The 21,342-nt window shown below is 39.0% G+C and overlaps 1 protein-coding gene across 1 annotated transcript in view; it reads left to right on the plus strand.

Moving 5' to 3' along the window:
* The window catches only part of GCNT2 (glucosaminyl (N-acetyl) transferase 2 (I blood group)), a 133,496-nt gene that overhangs the window by 68,894 nt on the left and 43,260 nt on the right, over positions 1 to 21,342 (plus strand). The window contains exon 3 of the mRNA XM_053714739.1: positions 18,455 to 18,544. Within this exon, the coding sequence (XP_053570714.1) occupies positions 18,455 to 18,544 (90 nt within the window). The remainder of the gene's footprint in view (positions 1 to 18,454; positions 18,545 to 21,342) is intronic.

The following is a 21,342-nucleotide window of genomic DNA, read 5'->3' on the forward strand; positions in this document are numbered from 1 at the left end:
ATATTATGATCAGTGGTGCTAGGCAGCTGATCCCAAGACTATAGAAAAACCTTAACCCCTTAACGACCGACGACGTATGCCATACGTCCTCAAAAAAAAAGCACTTAACGACCGAGGACGTATGGCATACGTCGTCGGTTTAACAGAGCACTGGAAGCGATCGAAATCGCTTCCAGCTGCTCTAACAGTATTGCAGGCTTGCCTTGAGGTCTAGGCATCCTGCAATACTGTTCCCGAGTGCCGGGACCGGATTGATCACTCCCCCACGAGTGATCACTTCCGGTTTCGCTCCACGTGGAGCCCGGCAGTGTTTCAGAGCATCGGAAGCGATCGGACACGCTTCCGATGCTCTGCTTGTTTGCTAAGTGCCTCGGTGGGTCGAGGCACTTAGTTAGTTATAAATTAAAATAAAAATAATAAAAAAAAAAAAAACGAATAAAAAAAAAAAAGCCCTAAATAGCCCCCCCCCCTCCCCCTTCACTAGGCATCCAAGATGGCGATGCCCAGTGCATCATGGGGCCTCTGGGGGTGTCCCTAGCCTGCATCATCATAGGGGCAAGCTAGGGTCACCCAATCTGAGCCTCCCACCCTAAAAAAAAAAATAATAATAAAATACCCCATTTGTCTGATCATGTCAATATTTGTAAATATTGACTATGATCAGTGTGGATCTCCCTCCCTCTCCTCACTTGCCATTTTGTTGGAGAGAGAGAGAGACCTGTATTTAGCAGAGAGAGAGATTTATTTCTTTTATTTGTTAAAAAATATAGAACCAAAGGCTCTTTTCAGAGCCATTAACCCCTAGCTTGCCAGTGATCACTATATATCACTGGCAGTAACATAGGTGCACTTTTTTTTTGCTGCATTTTGCTGTCTGTGCGTTTTTTTAGGGGTTAATTTTGTTGTTGTAATTTTTAAAAAACCCAAAGGCTCTTTTCAGAAACATTTAGTTAATTTAATTTAATTTTCAGAGCCATTAACCCCTAGCTTGCCAGTGATCGCTATATATCACTGGCAGTAGCAAAGGTGCACTTTTTTTTTTGCTGCATTTTGCTGTCTGTGCATTTTTTTAGGGGTTAATTTTGTTGTTGTAATTTTTTAAAAACCCAAAGGCTCTTTTCAGAAACATTTAGTTAATTTAATTTAATTTTCAGAGCCATTAACCCCTAGCTTGCCAGTGATCGCTATATATCACTGGCAGTAGCAAAGGTGCACTTTTTTTTTTGCTGCATTTTGCTGTCTGTGCATTTTTTTAGGGGTTAATTTTGTTGTTGTAATTTTTTAAAAACCCAAAGGCTCTTTTCAGAAACATTTAGTTAATTTAATTTAATTTTCAGAGCCATTAACCCCTAGCTTGCCAGTGATCGCTATATATCACTGGCAGTAGCAAAGGTGCACTTTTTTTTTTGCTGCATTTTGCTGTCTGTGCATTTTTTTAGGGGTTAATTTTGTTGTTGTAATTTTTTAAAAACCCAAAGGCTCTTTTCAGAAACATTTAGTTAATTTAATTTAATTTTCAGAGCCATTAACCCCTAGCTTGCCAGTGATCGCTATATATCACTGGCAGTAGCAAAGGTGCACTTTTTTGCTAGTTAATTTAGTTAATTAATTTAGTTAATTTAATTTTCAGAGCCATTAACCTCTAGCTTGCCAGTGATCGCTATAAATCACTGGCAGTAGCATAGCTGTACTTTTTTGCTAGTTAATTTAGTTAATTAATTTAGTTAATTTAATTTTTTTTAGTAATTGTTTTCTGTGATACAAAAATGTCACAGAAAAGATATAGTGCTGAGGAGGCGTATGCCATCCTTGCGTCAGAGTCAGATGCCTCTATTTCTGACTCAGACCCCAATTTTGACCCTGCCATGTGCTCAGATACATCACTAGATGCAGTCTCAACTGATAGTGATGTATCTGTGGCTGCTAGCCCCCCTGCCAGCCCCCCTGCTAGCCCCCCTGCCAGAAGGAGGCGTGTTGCTGCCATTGCTGCTGAAGAGTGGGTAACGCCTCATCTCCAGAGGCCAGATATCCCACCCTTCACAGCAAATGCTGGCATAAATATAGATGTGGCAGGTTTTAGCCCCCAGCAGTTTCTGGAAGTGTTTCTGGGCGATGATATATTGGGGAACATTGTCGCCCAAACTAATTTATATGCCCATCAGTTCCGTGCTGCAAAGCCTGGAACATATTTGGCAAAGCAGCAATGGGCCCCCATCAATGTGCCAGAATTCAAAAAATTCTGGGCATTGACTATGCTGATGGGCATCATAAAGAAACCCTCCATTCGCTCCTACTGGAGTACTAGCCCCATCTGCTCTACCCCCCATTTTCTCCCAGACTATGTCGAGGAAGAGGTATGAAATGATTCTGCATTTCATGCACTTCAGCGACAACAGCCTGTGCCCCCCTAGGGAGCATCCCCAATTTGACAGGCTGTATAAAATCCGCCCCCTGATAACCCACTTTTCTGCCAGGTTTGCAGAGGCTTATACACCTGGAAGGAATATATGCGTTGATGAATCCCTAATGAAGTATAAGGGAAGGCTGGGATTCAAGCAGTATATTCCTTCCAAACGCTCCAGATATGGGGTAAAGGTGTATAAGCTCTGTGACAGCGAGACTGGGTATACTCAGGCCTTCCGGGTGTATGAGGGAAAGGATAGCCACCTTGACCCTCCAGGTTGCCCAGAACATATGGGAACCACTGGCAAGATTGTCTGGGACCTGATATTACCCCTAATGAACAAAGGGTATCACTTGTACTTAGACAATTTTTATACAAGTGTCCTTTTGTTCAAGCTACTGTATTGCTTTGATACAGTAGCTTGCGGTACAATTAAAAAGAACCGCGCAGGTTTCCCAGGACAGCTTGTACGCACCCGGCTACGAAGGGGGGAGACCTCAGCTCTGCGCCAAGAGGAGCTGTTGGCACTGAAGTACAGAGACAAGAAGGATGTATACCTTCTTACCACCATCCACACAGAGAGGACGGTGGCGGTTTCTGTACGTGGCAGAGCTGAGATCATAAGGAAGCCAGTGTGCATCAAGTCTTATAACCGGCATATGGGTGGGGTTGATCTGGCTGATCAGCTGCTGCAGCCCTATCTAATTATGCGGAAGACAAGGGCCTGGTACAAAAAGGTTGCAATTTACCTAATGCAGATTGCAACCCACAACGCTTTTTTGTTGTTCAAAAAAGCAAACCCCAGAGTTAAAAAGACTTTTTTACAGTTTCAGCTCCAGATTATTACGGGGATTTTGTACCATGATGCACCTGCTCCCTGGGCGGTGATGGGAGAGAGCAGAGTTGGGGCTACCCATTTTATTTTTAAAATCCCCCCTAATGCCACAAAGCAGAAACCACAAAAAAAATGCAGAGTCTGTACCAAGAGGGGGAAGAGAAGGGACACCATATATTACTGTCCTGATTGCCCTGGACAGCCTGCACTCTGCATTGGGGACTGCTTCAAGCGGTACCATACAATGGTCAATTTTTAAAAAAAATAAATACATTTGCTGTTACATATATATATATTTTTTTTGGTTATGTTTATAGTTAGATGTTTTTTTGTTTTTTTTACTTTTACTGTGCCAGATTTTTACATTTCACTACTCTATTTTTTTCTAAAATTGGGCCTGTTTTTTTTTTAACCAAAACCCCTGTCAAACCTATGCATGGGGGACATAGGTGTTCTCAGGGTGCCTTGCAGAAAACAACCTGAAGTATGTTTTTGTAATAACTTACAACAGTCTCTCCTAAATTATAGTCAAAAAGCAATGTGTCTGTAAAAATGAAAATTGAAAAATTACCACCATACACTTTCTCCAATTTTTTGGGCTAAAACGGTTGCTTCAAAGGCATCAAAGCACACCATATACAATACCTTGGGGTGTCAACATTTAAAAAATATACACTTTGAATGCAATAAATAAAAGTGGGGTATGCGATAGGCCCCAAACTAAAGATAGGCCTATCAGAAGAAATACTCTCATTTTTAATAACTAAAATCACAAGTCATAAAATTGTAACATAACCTTCCCAAAATCCTGGCAAACCTATGCATGGGGGGCATAGGTGTACTCAGGGTGCCTTGCAGAAAACAACCTGAAGTATTCTTTTGCAATAACTTACAACAGTCTCTCCTAAATCATAGTAAAAAAGCAATGTGTCTGTAACAATGAAAATTGAAAAATTACCACCATATACTTTCTCCAATATTTTGGGCTAAAACGGTTGCTTCAAAGGCATCAAAGCACACCATATACAATACCTTGGGGTGTCAACATTTAAAAAATATACACTTTGAATGTAATAAATAAAAGTGGGGTATGTGATAGGCCCCAAACTAAAGATAGGCCTATCAGAAGAAATACTCTCATTTTTAATAACTAAAATCACAAGTCATAAAATTGTAACATAACCTTCCCAAAATCCTGGCAAACCTATGCATGGGGGGCATAGGTGTACTCAGGGTGCCTTGCAGAAAACAACCTGAAGTATTCTTTTGCAATAACTTACAACAATCTCTCCTAAATCATAGTCAAAAAGCAATGTGTCTGTAAAAATGAAAATTGAAAAATTACCACCATATACTTTCTCCAATTTTTTGGGCTAAAACGGTTGCTTCAAAGGCATCAAAGCACACCATATACAATACCTTGGGGTGTCAACATTTAAAAAATATACACTTTGAATGCAATAAATAAAAGTGGGGTATGTGATAGGCCCCAAACTAAAGATAGGCCTATCAGAAGAAATACTCTCATTTTTAATAACTAAAATCATGTAACATAACCTTCCCAAAATCCTGGCAAACCTATGCATGGGGGGCATAGGTGTACTCAGGGTGCCTTGCAGAAAACAACCTAAAGTATTCTTTTGCAATAACTTACAACAGTCTCTCCTAAATCATAGTAAAAAAGCAATGTGTCTGTAACAATGAAAATTGAAAAATTACCACCATATACTTTCTCCAATTTTTTGGGCTAAAACGGTTGCATCAAAGTCATCAAACCACTCCATGTATAATACCTTGGGGGGTCAACTTTTTAAATATAATCACATTTATGGAAAACAAATAAATTGGGGTATGTTAAAAGACCCCCAAAAAAAGACAATAGGCAAAGAAAATATGTTAAATGTGAAAAAAAATCACAAACACATGTCAGACATTTGGCATTGCACCGCCCAAACAAGCCACCAAACCTATGCATAGGTGGTATCACTGAACTCAGGAGATGTTGGTGACCACATATTGGTGTCTTCTTTGGTAGTAACACATAACAGGAGCTGTGAATCCATGTCTAAAGTACAATGTATGTGAAAAATAACACAAAGAAATGAATGCCCAATAGTTTGACAAAGACTAGTGGTTGAATTAGTGTATGGAAAGTGTTAAAACACCTGCATTTGAAATACCCTAGGATGTCTACTTTTCAAAAATATATGGTTTTATGGGGGTAAATTACATTGGCCGGCTTCAGAAATGTCTTAAATAGAACATGGGTGCATGGGATGTGAAAATGGGAAGTGTAAAAAATGGAATGCGCTTCCTAAAAATAAGGCCTTCTAGCCCCCAGAGAACCCAACACACCTATACATGGGTGGTATCACTGTACTCAGGAGATGTTGTTGAACACATATTGAGGTGTTTTTTGGCAGTAAACACATAACAGGAACTGAGAATCCATGCCTAAAGTACAATGTGTGTGAAAAATAACACAAAAAAATGACTACCCAAAAGTTTGACAAAGACTGGTGGTTAAATAAGTTCATGGAAAGTGTGAAAATACCAGCATTTCAAATACCCTAGGGGGTCTACTTCTCAAAAATATATGGTTTTATGGGGGTAAATTTCATTGACCGGCTTCAGAAATGTCCCAAATAGGACATGGGTGCATGATGACCGATGTGAAAATTCCAAGTTGAAAAACTGGAATGCGCTTCCTAAAATTAAGGCCTTTTAGCCCCCAGAGAACCCGACACACCTATACATGGGTGGTATCACTGTACTCAGGAGATGTTGTTGAACACATATTGAGGTTTTTTTTGGCAGTAACACATAACAGGAACTGAGAATCCATGCCTAAAATACAATGTGTGTGAAAAATAACACAAAATAATGACTACCCAAAAGTTTGACAAAGACTGGTGGTTGAATTAGTGCATGGAAAGTGTTAAAATACAAGCATTTGAAATACCCTAGGGTGTCTACTTTTCAAAAATATATGGTTTGATGGGGGTAAATTCCATTGACCAGCTTCAGAAATGTCCCAAATAGGACATGGGTGCATGATGACCGATGTGAAAATTCCAAGTTGAAAAACTGGAATGCGCTTCCTAAAATTAAGGCCTTTTAGCCCCCAGAGAACCCGACACACCTATACATGGGTGGTATCACTGTACTCAGGAGATGTTGTTGAACACATATTGAGGTTTTTTTTGGCAGTAACACATAACAGGAACTGAGAATCCATGCCTAAAGTACAATGTGTGTGAAAAATAACACAAAATAATGACTACCCAAAAGTTTGACAAAGACTGGTGGTTGAATTAGTGCATGGAAAGTGTTAAAATACAAGCATTTGAAATACCCTAGGGTGTCTACTTTTCAAAAATATATGGTTTGATGGGGGTAAATTCCATTGACCAGCTTCAGAAATGTCCCAAATAGGACATGGGTGCATGATGACCGATGTGAAAATTCCAAGTTGAAAAACTGGAATGCGCTTCCTAAAATTAAGGCCTTTTAGCCCCCAGAGAACCCGACACACCTATACATGGGTGGTATCACTGTACTCAGGAGATGTTGTTGAACACATATTGAGGTTTTTTTTGGCAGTAACACATAACAGGAACTGAGAATCCATGCCTAAAGTACAATGTGTGTGAAAAATAACACAAAATAATGACTACCCAAAAGTTTGACAAAGACTGGTGGTTGAATTAGTGCATGGAAAGTGTTAAAATACAAGCATTTGAAATACCCTAGGGTGTCTACTTTTCAAAAATATATGGTTTGATGGGGGTAAATTCCATTGACCAGCTTCAGAAATGTCCCAAATAGGACATGGGTGCATGATGACCGATGTGAAAATTCCAAGTTGAAAAACTGGAATGCGCTTCCTAAAAATAAGGCCTTCTAGCCCCCAGAGAACCCAACACACCTATACATAGGTGGTATCGCTGTACTCAGGAGATGTTGTTGAACACATATTGAGGTGCTTTTTGGCAGTAACACATAACAGGAACTGAGAATCCATGCCTAAAATACAATGTGTGTGAAAAATAACACAAAAAAAATGACTACCCAAAAGTTTGACAAAGACTGGTGGTTGAATTAGTGCATGGAAAGTGTTAAAATACCAGCATTTGAAATACCCTAGGGTGTCTACTTTTAAAAAATATATGGTTTGATGGGGGTAAATTCCATTGGCCAGCTTCAGAAATGTCCCAAATAGGACATGGGTGCATGATGACCGATGTGAAAATTCCAAGTTGAAAAACTGGAATGCGCTTCCTAAAATTAAGGCCTTTTAGCCCCCAGAGAACCCGACACACCTATACATGGGTGGTATCACTGTACTCAGGAGATGTTGTTGAACACATATTGAGGTTTTTTTTGGCAGTAACACATAACAGGAACTGAGAATCCATGCCTAAAATACAATGTGTGTGAAAAATAACACAAAAAAAATGACTACCCAAAAGTTTGACAAAGACTGGTGGTTGAATTAGTGCATGGAAAGTGTTAAAATACCAGCATTTGAAATACCCTAGGGTGTCTACTTTTAAAAAATATATGGTTTGATGGGGGTAAATTCCATTGGCCAGCTTCAGAAATGTCCCAAATAGGACATGGGTGCATGATGACCGATGTGAAAATTCCAAGTTGAAAAACTGGAATGCGCTCCCTAAAAATAAGAGCTTTTAGCCCCCCGAGAACCCGACACACCTATACATGGGTGGTATCACTGTACCCAGGAGATGCTGCTGAAGACATATGAGGGTGTTATTTGGCAGTAACCCTTAATATTATCAGTAAATGTATTCTTAAATTGCTATTTTGTCAAAAAATCAAATTATTTTTTTTTCCCCCCCAAACTTTGGCATAGATTGGTGGTAAAATGGTTGCATGAAAAAAGTCAAAATACCCCAAGTTTAATACCTTAGGTTGTCTTCTTTTAAAAAATATATACATTTGAAGGGTTATTCAGGGATTCATGACAGATATTGGTGTTACAATGTAACTATCGCCAATTTTGAAAAAACATGGTTTTGAAATAGCAAAGTGCTACTTGTACTTATTGCCCTATAACTTGCAAAAAAAGCAAAGAACATGTAAACATTGGGTATTTATAAACTCAGGACAAAATTTAGAAACTGTTTAGCATTGGTATTTTATGGTGGTTGTAGATGTGTAAGAGATTTTGGGGCTCAAAGTTAGAAAAAGTGCATTTTTTTTCATTTTTTCCTCATATTTTATATTTTTTTTTATAGTAAATTATAAGATATGATGAAAAAAATGGTATCTTTAGAAAGTCCATTTAATGGCGAGAAAAACAGTATATAATATGTGTGGGTACAGTAAATGAGTAAGAGGAAAATTACAGTTAAATACAAACATCGCAGAAATGCAAAAATAGCCTTGGTCCCAGATGGTCAACAAATTGAAAAGTGGTCTGGTCACTAAGGGGTTAAAATACCCAGCGTCCAAGAATAGAGACATGGTTATTAACCTTAGAAAAATACCACTTTCAGCAAAATAAAATTATATTAAAGTTGTAAACTTGAATAAAGCGTGAAAAAAATCCTAACTTCCTAAAAATAAAAAAAACTTACCTGTAAAATTAAATTAAATAAAACTTGATCTTACCTTTTACAAAAAAGGTTACCATTACTGAAAAAAACCCTACCATTACTGAAAAATAAAAACAATCCTACCATTACTGAAAAATAAAAAAAAAACCTACAATTGCTGAAAAATAAAAAACCCTACCATTACTGAAAAATAAAAAACCCTACCATTACTGAAAAATAAAACATCCTACCAACACAAAAAATAAAAAACGAAATTACCAAAAAAATAAATAAAAAATACTATTCGAATACCCCTTAAAAAAACACCCCAAATAAAAAAAACCTATTCTAAATATAAACTACCAATATCCCTTAAAAAGGCATTTCCCTAAAGCAATCGGCTTTTGTTGAAATAAAACCTAACCCCCTAACATTACAATCCCAAACCCCACCCAAACACCCAAAATAAAAAAAACCTACACAAAAGTGTGCGCAAAGAGCCATGATGAACCCCTTTTCACTCACGTGCAACTGTTGGCTCGCCACTCATAATCTAGTCCTACAATTTTTCCTGCACTCAAAAATGTATTATTACAATGATAGAAACTCCTTCACATTCTAACTTAAAGGACCACTAAACAGAGTAGAATAGCATTATCAATAAATGCATAATAAAGAGACAATGCAAAAGCACTAGTTTTAATTTCATATAAGTAATATTTTTTTCTGACAAATGTCAGTTAGTTACATATATCCTGTGCATCTTGCACATGTTTAGTAGGAGCTGGCGCCTCAGAAAGTGGGCGCATAAAAAGACTGTGCATATTTAGATCATGGAAGTGAATGAAAAGCATTTTTAAAATTTTATTTTGATTTGAATGTCTCTTTAAAAGGGACAGTATACTGTAAAATAGTTTTTCCCTTAAAAGGGACATGAAACCCACATTTTTTCTTTCATGATTTAGAAAGAGAATGCAATTTAAACATCTTTCTAAATTACTTATTATCTAATTTGTTTTATTCTCTTGATATTCTTTGCTGAAAAGCATATCTAGATATGCTCAGTAGCTGCTGATTGGTTACTGCACATAAAAGCCTCATGTGATTGGCTCACCAATGTGCATTGCTTTTTCTTCGAATAAGGATATCTAAAAAATGAAGCAAAATAAATAATAGAAGTAAATTGTAATGTTTAAATTTGTATGTTCTATCTGAATCGTTAAAGAAAGATTATGGGTTTAGTGGCCCTTTAATGTGTTTCCAATTACTTTTTTTTTTTTTTTTTACCAATTGCAGAGTATAAAATGTATGAGATTTGCTTTTTAAGGTTTATTTGTGTATATGAATTAGCTGGTTTTGTATTTTGAATCCACAACCTAATAAAATGGGTTGAACTTGTAGGTATAATCAGATCTCATTACTTTATCACATTGTGTACATATAAATGCTTCTTTATCTTATATCTATCCGTAAACTAAAGACCAATACTTGGAGAGAACAATGGAAAATTAACATTTTATTACCTTATCTCTTCTATACCCCACTGAGAGAGTAATTTCTTCTGCTGGCTGAAGCTTATCTATAGCTTGGACCTAAGGCCAGAAATCTTCAGAATAGGTGGGGATACCACCGGCTAAATAAACTATTTCAAATGCCAATATAAGGGTAAAGGAAATACTTGTAAACAAATTAATACACCCCAGCAGGTAAAGTGGATCATTGAGAACAATTTAAAGGGAAGAATCTTTTTGAGTAAACTGTCCCTTTAAGAATTGCTCACCTTTATCTTATTTGTCACCCCCCTCTTTGTCACTACTGAAGCAGTTGTATGTTAATTTAATCCAAGGGCAAAATGTGCTTTACCCTTTTTTCACAGCCAATGTCTTGTGCGTTTTGTGACAATTTATTGGGTCTTTATTTATGATTTAGAATGGTTTTCAGTTCCCCTGTTTTTTTTATTTTTTATTAATTATTATGAATTTTAAAGGGTCTGGGTGAATGTACCTGGGCCACTGGGTTGTATTTGCCTCCAGGCTAAAAGTTTCCAGTCCTCCCCTGTCTAGCAGCTACTAAATATTATTATGGTGCAGGAATTCTAGGTTCTTAAATGCTTTTCTTCTCAAACTTTCCATCAGGTATCCTCCATATATCCCTGAAAAATACCTGGCTCCTAGATTTTCAGGCTGGCTGTCGAGCACTGCTGTATGAGTGAGTGCCTGCTGTGGGGTGTTCAATAACCAGGGGAGAACCACACCAGCACAGCACCATGAGCTGTAATACCTTTAGCTCTGTATAAACCTGCCCCAGCTCTAGTCACCTTTACATTCTACCGGATATTCCTTCTCACATTCTGCAGTTATTCCCTGCAATATTTTGAAGCTGGGGAGAACTACAGCATCCATAATGCCCCATAGGACATTAAAGGGACACTATACCCAAACATTTTCTTTCGTGATTAAGGTAGAGAATACATATTTAAACAACATTCCAATTTACTTCTATTACCTAATTTGTTTCATTCTTTAGATATACTTTAATGAAGAAATAGCAATGCACACAGTGAACCAATCACAGGAGGCATCTATGTGCAGCTACCAATCAGCAGCTACTAAGCATATCTAGATATGCTTTTCAGCAAATAATATCAAGAGAATGAAGCAAAATTGATAATAGAAGTAAATTAGAAAGTTGTTTATAATTGTATGCTCTTTCTAACTCATGAAAGAAAAAATTTGGGTTTAATGTCCCTTTAAACATTGCAAACAATTATTACAATAGTTGTGACATTCTGGGCTGTGAGCAGAATGGCAACAGCAAAGGGCAGTGTAGTGACAGCCCCACTCTAATGAACCCAGGCGCCAGACCCCAGTATTTTTGACACCAAAGTCACCCAGGTGTGTACATTCATCATACCTGCCTTAGACAAACTGTTTTAGAACTGAAAGGGACAGTCAAGTCCAACATTTGTTTTCATGATTTAAATAGGAAATTTAATTTTAAACAAACAAACCAATTTACTTTCTCCAACATAGGTGTGTCCGGTCCACGGCGTCATCCTTACTTGTGGGATATTCTCTTCCCCAACAGGAAATGGCAAAGAGCCCAGCAAAGCTGGTCACATGATCCCTCCTAGGCTCCGCCTACCCCAGTCATTCTCTTTGCCGTTGTACAGGCAACATCTCCACGGAGATGGCTTAGAGTTTTTTAGTGTTTAACTGTAGTTTTTATTATTCAATCAAGAGTTTGTTATTTTGAAATAGTGCTGGTATGTACTATTTACTCAGAAACAGAAAAGAGATGAAGATTTCTGTTTGTATGAGGAAAATGATTTTAGCAACCGTCACTAAAATCCATGGCTGTTCCACACAGGACTGTTGAGAGCAATTAACTTCAGTTGGGGCAACAGTGTGCAGTCTCTTGCTGCTTGAGGTATGACACATTCTAACAAGACGATGTAATGCTGGAAGCTGTCATTTTCCCTATGGGATCCGGTAAGCCATGTTTATGTAAATAAGGGCTTCACAAGGGCTTATTAAAACTGTAGACTTTTTCTGGGCTAAATCGATTCATTATTAACACATATTTAGCCTTGAGGAATCATTTTATCTGGGTATTTTGATATAATAATATCGGCAGGCACTGTTTTAGACACCTTATTCTTTAGGGGCTTTCCCAAAGCATAAGCAGAGCCTCATTTTCGCGCCGGTGTTGCACACTTGTTTTTGAGAGGCATGGCATGCAGTCGCATGTGAGAGGAGCTCTGATACTTAGAAAAGACTTTCTGAAGGCGTCATTTGGTATCGTATTCCCCTTTGGGCTTGGTTGGGTCTCAGCAAAGCAGATACCAGGGACTGTAAAGGGGTTAAAGTTCAAAACGGCTCCGGTTCCGTTATTTTAAGGGTTAAAGCTTCCAAATTTCGTGTGCAATACTTTTAAGGCTTTAAGACACTGTGGTGAAAATTTGGTGAATTTTGAACAATTCCTTCATGTTTTTTCGCAATTGCAGTAATAAAGTGTGTTCAGTTTAAAATTTAAAGTGACAGTAACGGTTTTATTTTAAAACGTTTTTTGTACTTTGTTATCAAGTTTATGCCTGTTTAACATGTCTGAACTACCAGATAGACTGTGTTCTGAATGTGGGGAAGCCAGAATTCCTATTCATTTAAATAAATGTGATTTATGTGATAATGACAATGATGCCCAAGATGATTCCTCAAGTGAGGGGAGTAAGCATGGTACTGCATCATTCCCTCCTTCGTCTACACGAGTCTTGCCCACTCAGGAGGCCCCTAGTACATCTAGCGCGCCAATACTCCTTACTATGCAACAATTAACGGCTGTAATGGATAATTCTGTCAAAAACATTTTAGCCAAAATGAACACTTATCAGCGTAAGCGCGGCTGCTCTGTTTTAGATACTGAAGAGCATGACGACGCTGATAATAATATTTCTGAAGGGCCCCTAACCCTTGATGGGGCCAGGGAGGTTTTGTCTGAGGGAGAAATTACTGATTCAGGGAACATTTCTCAACAGGCTGAACCTGATGTGATTGCATTTAAATTTAAGTTGGAACATCTCCGCATTCTGCTTAAGGAGGTATTATCCACTCTTGATGATTGTGACAAGTTGGTCATCCCAGAGAAACTTTGTAAAATGGACAAGTTCCTAGAGGTGCCGGGGCTCCCAGAAGCTTTTCCTATACCCAAGCGGGTGGCGGACATTGTTAATAAAGAATGGGAAAGGCCCGGTATTCCTTTCGTCCCTCCCCCCATATTTAAAAAATTGTTTCCTATGGTCGACCCCAGAAAGGACTTATGGCAGACAGTCCCCAAGGTCGAGGGAGCGGTTTCCACTTTAAACAAACGCACCACTATACCCATAGAGGATAGTTGTGCTTTCAAAGATCCTATGGATAAAAAATTAGAAGGTTTGCTTAAAAAGATGTTTGTTCAGCAAGGTTACCTTCTACAACCAATTTCATGCATTGTCCCTGTCGCTACAGCCGCATGTTTCTGGTTCGATGATCTGATAAGAGCGGTCGATAGTGATTCTCCTCCTTTGGAGGAGATTATGGACAGAATCAATGCTCTCAAATTGGCTAATTCTTTCACCCTAGACGCCACTTTGCAATTGGCTAGGTTAGCGGCTAAGAATTCTGGGTTTGCTATTGTGGCGCGCAGAGCGCTTTGGTTGAAATCTTGGTCGGCTGATGCGTCTTCCAAGAACAAGCTACTTAACATTCCTTTCAAGGGGAAAACGCTGTTTGGCCCTGACTTGAAAGAGATTATCTCTGATATCACTGGGGGTAAGGGCCACGCCCTTCCTCAGGATCGGCCTTTCAAGGCAAAAAATAAACCTAATTTTCGTCCCTTTCGTAGAAGCGGACCAGCCCAAGGTGCTACGTCCTCTAAGCAAGAGGGTAATACTTCTCAAGCCAAGCCAGCTTGGAGACCAATGCAAGGCTGGAACAAGGGAAAGCAGGCCAAGAAACCTGCCACTGCTACCAAGACAGCATGAAATGTTGGCCCCCGATCCGGGACCGGATCTGGTGGGGGGCAGACTCTCTCTCTTCGCTCAGGCTTGGGCAAGAGATGTTCTGGATCCTTGGGCGCTAGAAATAGTCTCCCAAGGTTATCTTCTGGAATTCAAGGGACTTCCCCCAAGGGGGAGGTTCCACAGGTCTCAGTTGTCTTCAGACCACATAAAAAGACAGGCATTCTTACATTGTGTAGAAGACCTGTTAAAAATGGGAGTGATTCATCCTGTTCCATTAAGAGAACAAGGGATGGGGTTCTACTCCAATCTGTTCATAGTTCCCAAAAAAGAGGGAACGTTCAGACCAATCTTAGATCTCAAGATCTTAAACAAGTTTCTCAAGGTTCCATCGTTCAAGATGGAAACCATTCGAACTATTCTTCCTTCCATCCAGGAAGGTCAATTCATGACCACGGTGGATTTAAAGGATGCGTATCTACATATTCCTATCCACAAGGAACATCATCGGTTCCTAAGGTTCGCATTCCTGGACAAACATTACCAGTTCGTGGCGCTTCCTTTCGGATTAGCCACTGCTCCAAGGATTTTCACAAAGGTACTAGGGTCCCTTCTAGCTGTGCTAAGACCAAGGGGCATTGCTGTAGTACCTTACTTGGACGACATTCTGATTCAAGCGTCGTCCCTTCCTCAAGCAAAGGCTCACACGGACATTGTCCTGGCCTTTCTCAGATCTCACGGATGGAAAGTGAACGTGGAAAAGAGTTCTCTATCCCCGTCAACAAGGGTTCCCTTCTTGGGAACAATAATAGACTCCTTAGAAATGAGGATTTTTCTGACAGAGGCCAGAAAAACAAAGCTTCTAGACTCTTGTCGGATACTTCATTCCGTTCCTCTTCCTTCCATAGCTCAGTGCATGGAAGTGATCGGGTTGATGGTAGCGGCAATGGACATAGTTCCTTTTGCGCGCATTCATCTAAGACCATTACAACTGTGCATGCTCAGTCAGTGGAATGGGGACTATACAGACTTGTCTCCGAAGATACAAGTAAATTAGAGGACCAGAGACTCACTCCGTTGGTGGCTGTCCCTGGACAACCTGTCACAAGGGATGACATTCCGCAGACCACAGTGGGTCATTGTCACGACCGACGCCAGTCTGATGGGCTGGGGCGCGGTCTGGGGATCCCTGAAAGCTCAGGGTCTTTGGTCTCGGGAAGAATCTCTTCTACCGATAAATATTCTGGAACTGAGAGCGATATTCAATGCTCTCAAGGCTTGGCCTCAGCTAGCGAGGGCCAAGTTCATACGGTTTCAATCAGACAACATGACAACTGTTGCGTACATCAACCATCAGGGGGGAACAAGGAGTTCCCTAGCGATGGAAGAAGTGACCAAAATCATTCTATGGGCGGAGTCTCACTCCTGCCACCTGTCTGCTATCCACATCCCAGGAGTGGAAAATTGGGAAGCGGATTTTCTGAGTCGTCAGACATTGCATCCGGGGGAGTGGGAACTCCATCCGGAAATCTTTGCCCAAGTCACTCAGCTGTGGGGCATTCCAGACATGGATCTGATGGCCTCTCGTCAGAACTTCAAAGTTCCTTGCTACGGGTCCAGATCCAGGGATCCCAAGGCGGCTCTAGTGGATGCACTAGTAGCACCTTGGACCTTCAAACTAGCTTATGTGTTCCCGCCGTTTCCTCTCATCCCCAGGCTGGTAGCCAGGATCAATCAGGAGAGGGCGTCGGTGATCTTGATAGCTCCTGCGTGGCCACGCAGGACTTGGTATGCAGATCTGGTGAATATGTCATCGGCTCCACCTTGGAAGCTACCTTTGAGACGAGACCTTCTTGTTCAGGGTCCGTTCGAACATCCGAATCTGGTTTCACTCCAGCTGACTGCTTGGAGATTGAACGCTTGATTTTATCGAAGCGAGGGTTCTCAGATTCTGTTGTTGATACTCTTGTTCAGGCCAGAAAGCCTGTAACTAGAAAGATTTACCACAAAATTTGGAAAAAATATATCTGTTGGTGTGAATCTAAAGGATTCTCTTGGGACAAGGTTAAGATTCCTAGGATTCTATCCTTCCTTCAAGAAGGATTGGAAAAAGGATTATCTGCAAGTTCCCTGAAGGGACAGATTTCTGCCTTGTCGGTGTTACTTCACAAAAAACTGGCTGCTGTGCCAGATGTTCAAGCCTTTGTTCAGGCTCTGGTTAGAATTAAGCCTGTTTACAAACCTTTGACTCCTCCTTGGAGTCTCAATTTAGTTCTTTCAGTTCTTCAGGGGGTTCCGTTTGAACCCTTGCATTCCGTTGATATTAAGTTATTATCTTGGAAAGTTTTGTTTTTAGTTGCAATTTCTTCTGCTAGAAGAGTTTCAGAATTATCTGCTCTGCAGTGTTCTCCTCCCTATCTGGTGTTCCATGCAGATAAGGTGGTTTTACGTACTAAACCTGGTTTTCTTCCAAAAGTTGTTTCTAACAAAAACATTAACCAGGAGATTATCGTACCTTCTCTGTGTCCGAAACCAGTTTCAAAGAAGGAACGTTTGTTGCACAATTTGGATGTTGTTCGCGCTCTAAAATTCTATTTAGATGCTACAAAGGATTTTAGACAAACATCTTCCTTGTTTGTTGTTTATTCTGGTAAAAGGAGAGGTCAAAAAGCAACTTCTACCTCTCTCTCTTTTTGGATTAAAAGCATCATCAGATTGGCTTACGAGACTGCCGGACGGCAGCCTCCCGAAAGAATCACAGCTCATTCCACTAGGGCTGTGGCTTCCACATGGGCCTTCAAGAACGAGGCTTCTGTTGATCAGATATGTAGGGCAGCGACTTGGTCTTCACTGCACACTTTTACCAAATTTTACAAGTTTGATACTTTTGCTTCTTCTGAGGCTATTTTTGGGAGAAAGGTTTTGCAAGCCGTGGTGCCTTCCATTTAGGTGACCTGATTTGCTCCCTCCCTTCATCCGTGTCCTAAAGCTTTGGTATTGGTTCCCACAAGTAAGGATGACGCCGTGGACCGGACACACCTATGTTGGAGAAAACAGAATTTATGTTTACCTGATAAATTACTTTCTCCAACGGTGTGTCCGGTCCACGGCCCGCCCTGGTTTTTTTTTAATCAGGTTTGATAATTTATTTTCTTTAACTACAGTCACCACGGTACCATATGGTTTCTCCTATGCAAATATTCCTCCTTAACGTCGGTCGAATGACTGGGGTAGGCGGAGCCTAGGAGGGATCATGTGACCAGCTTTGCTGGGCTCTTTGCCATTTCCTGTTGGGGAAGAGAATATCCCACAAGTAAGGATGACGCCGTGGACCGGACACACCGTTGGAGAAAGTAATTTATCAGGTAAACATAAATTCTGTTTTTATCACCAATTTTGCTTTTTTCTCTTGGTATTCTTAGTTGAAAGCTAAACCTAGGAGGTTCATATGCTAATTTCTTAGACCTTGGAGACTGCCTCTAATCTGAATGCATTTTGACCACTAGAGGGCATTAGTTGCACATGAAGTTACCCCGGAGTTAGCACTGATTGTCTAAAATGCAAGTCTGTCAAAAGAACTAAAATAAGGGGGCAGCCTGCAGAGGCTTAGATACAAGGTAATTACAGAGGTAAAAAGTGTATTTATATAACAGTGTTGGTTAAGTAAAGCTGGGGAATGGAGAATAAAGGGATTATCTTTCTTTTTAAACAACAAAAATTCTTGTGTTGACTGTCCCTTGAAGGCTGTAATCCTCATTTATATGTTTCATGCTGTGTTTAGTGTTCGTTGCTTTTTTGTGTTTCACTGATGATGCATAATTTGTGTACATTTTTGCTTTTTGGTTCGAGCTACAGTTTCAATGATAACGCACCAACAAGAATGTAAATTACAAACTGTAAATACCTTTGATACAAAATGTATACAATTTTTATGATCATACTTTTTCTGTGTCCCCAGTTTGTGTAATTGCTTTCTTTTTGCAAATGCTTTTTCCAAAGCTCTAATAAGAATGCAGCATACTTTGTCTGTATATTAGTGCAATACCTACTTCCTGATGATTCATTACAATGTTTGTTTAATGCTCTTCTGAAATGTACTTTAATACACTATGAAATTGCCTTTTTTACATTGTGTCTCTTCTGTTCAATAATATTTGCAGATTTTCCTGGTTCAATGCCAAATGCTTCATGGGAAGGTGACCTTAGGGCCATAAAATGGAGTGATGACAAGACTCACGATGGTTGTCACGGTAATAAGCTTTCATTGTTTTTCAGTTGTATGTAAGTCAAAGATAACAGGACATATGATACATGAAAGTGAATCATATATTGCAGATCCATTATACAAATATAATGGTTGTATTTGGAACACCTTGCAACTGTATACCTTCTATGTTACTCTTCAACCTAGATCTATACCTTGTTTGACCTGTTCATATTTGTATAATAAAATGTATTTAATCATCAACTGGTTAAGTTATGACTCACAATCTGATTGTTGCTGGATTTGTAATAAATCTTTAAAAATAGTATGGTCTAAATGTATCCATTTAGACTTCAATCTTTAGTGTAGCTTTACTTGTAAATAGGAAAATTATATATTGTTTTTAGCACCATTTTAGCTTTCGTCTGATGCCTTTTTCAGATGTATTATAAGATCAAATACAATTACAAAAACATTTTATGTATATTTATTTTCTAAAATATAAATATCCAGAAATACCCGGCCAGGAGCCTTAAAGTGAAATCCTAGCTTTTCTGAAACGCTAGGATTGACTATTGAAACAAATAAAGGGGACTTTCATTTATGAAGTATAAGATACTTCATGTAGAAAGCTCCTTTATTTGTTTCAAGCAATCGCAGTTCTTAGCTGCTACAGCAGCCCACGCAAAAAAATATTTTGCTAAGAGGTGACGTTTTTACCTTTTTAGTCAATAGCCGTGCAGTAAATCTGGCTCCCAAGGGCTCCAAGCCGGATTTACCACACGGCTATTGGCTAAGAGGTGAAAATGTCACCTCTCAAGCCAAACAGTGATCTGCCGTGGGCTGCCTAAGCAGCTAAGAACGGCGATTGCTTGAAACAAATATAGGAGCTTTCTACATGAAGTATGTTTTACTTCATGAATGAAAGTCCCATTTATTTGTTTCAATAGTTAATCCTAGTGTTTCAAAAATGCTAGGATTGACTTTCACTTTATATTTAGGCATTCTTAAAGGGACATGAAACCCACATTTTTTTTCTTTCATGATTTAGAAAGAGCATGCAGTTCAACTTTCTAATTTACTTCTATTATCTAATTTGCGTCATTCTCTTGATATCCTCTGCTGAAAAGCATATCTAGATAGGCTTAGTAGCTGCTGATTGGTGGCTGCACGTAGATGCCTCCTGTGATTGGCTCACCCATGTGCATTGCTATTTCTTCAATAAAGGATATCTAAAGAATAAAGCAAATTAGATAATAGAAGTAAATTGGAATGTTGTTTAAAATTGTATTCTCTACCTGAATCATGAAAGAAAATATTTGGGTTTAAAGTCCCTTTAATGTCAATAATGTTATTGTTATTATTATTATATTATTGGCTTTACATTACTGGTTACATAGAAAGATTAAATGGTTATTTATAATGACACATCTCCTGAGCACATGGATAACAAATATATTTATGCTGTCCTGAATCCATAGCTAGCACTGATGAAAAATAGGCGTTGGTGGCCTGAGCGAGCATGCCTTTTTCATAAATGAAATAAAAATGTCTATCTTTTAGTCATGAGGGCTTAAAATCCTCCAGACCCACTGAAAGTATAAATTTCCTAAGTGTACTCAGAAGTAACATTTGTCCATAGAAATGCAGTTTTAAACAACTTTCTAATTTACTTCTATCTAATTTGCTTCATTCTCTTGATATCCTTTGCTGAAAAAGTATATCTAGATAGGCTTAGTAGCTGCTGATTGGTGGCTGCACATAGATGCCTCCTGTGATTGGCTCACCCATGTGCATTGCTATTTCTTCAACAAAGGATATCTAAAGAATAAATCAAATTAGATAATATAAGTAAATTGGAATGTTGTTTAAAATTGTATTCTCTATCTGAATCATGAGAAAATATTTGGGTTTAAAGTCCCTTTAATGTCAATTATGTTGTTAGTATTATTATTATTATTATATTATTGGCTTTACATTACTGATTACATAGAACGATTAAATGGTTATTTTTTTTTTTTTTTTTTTTTCAAAATAAAGCTTTATTGGTAAGAGTTGACAATCTGTACATGCATATGAAAACTGTTGCAACATAGTGTCATCTTACCATAACATATTCAACATATCTTTGATTATTTATCGTTAAGTGATCGAAGTTGGTTCTTTTACTAACAATGTTAACATCATTTCTAAAATTTGACATATGAACTTTGAAAGAAGCAAAATTTATCAGGCATATAGAAAAGGTAATATTTATCAGGTCTCCGGCTTTTACATTTCACACTGCCGAGAGAGTTTGAGTGCCTGATACTAGCTACTCTGCAGATGCAGAGAGAGAAGATCGAACAGATAGGAAAATTAGTGGGAGAATAGGAAAAAGAAGAGAAAAACCAAGGCGACTAGAGGAGGAGGAGAAAATAAAAAAAGGGGGGGGAGGGGTTACAGGGCCGGGGCAAGAAAAGGGCAAACGCACTATCCAGTAGCTGTCTAAACTTTGCAGATATTTTAAAGCCCGCGTCCCTCCCAGGTCTGCAGCATCACTTCGTGTGTGCTTAGTTTACCAATTCTTAAGTAGTGGTATCTCTCTAACCTCAACAGCTCCCTCACTTTAGCCTTCCATTCCAATACGCTTGGAATGTTTTGTTTTTTCCAGTATAAGGGGATGAGACCTTTTGCAGCATTTAACATTAAAAGGAAAAGCAAGTACCTATCCTCTCTTACAATCTTGGGCAGCTGGTGATATATTAAATAATTAGGGCTTGGAGGAATAATAACCCCAAGTATTCTGCTTATTTCACCCAAAGTCGCCTCCCAATAGGGTATATGTGGGCACGACCACCAAAT

Source organism: Bombina bombina, chromosome 5 (genome assembly GCF_027579735.1).
Source record: "Bombina bombina isolate aBomBom1 chromosome 5, aBomBom1.pri, whole genome shotgun sequence".
Classification (NCBI taxonomy): Eukaryota; Metazoa; Chordata; class Amphibia; order Anura; family Bombinatoridae; genus Bombina; species Bombina bombina.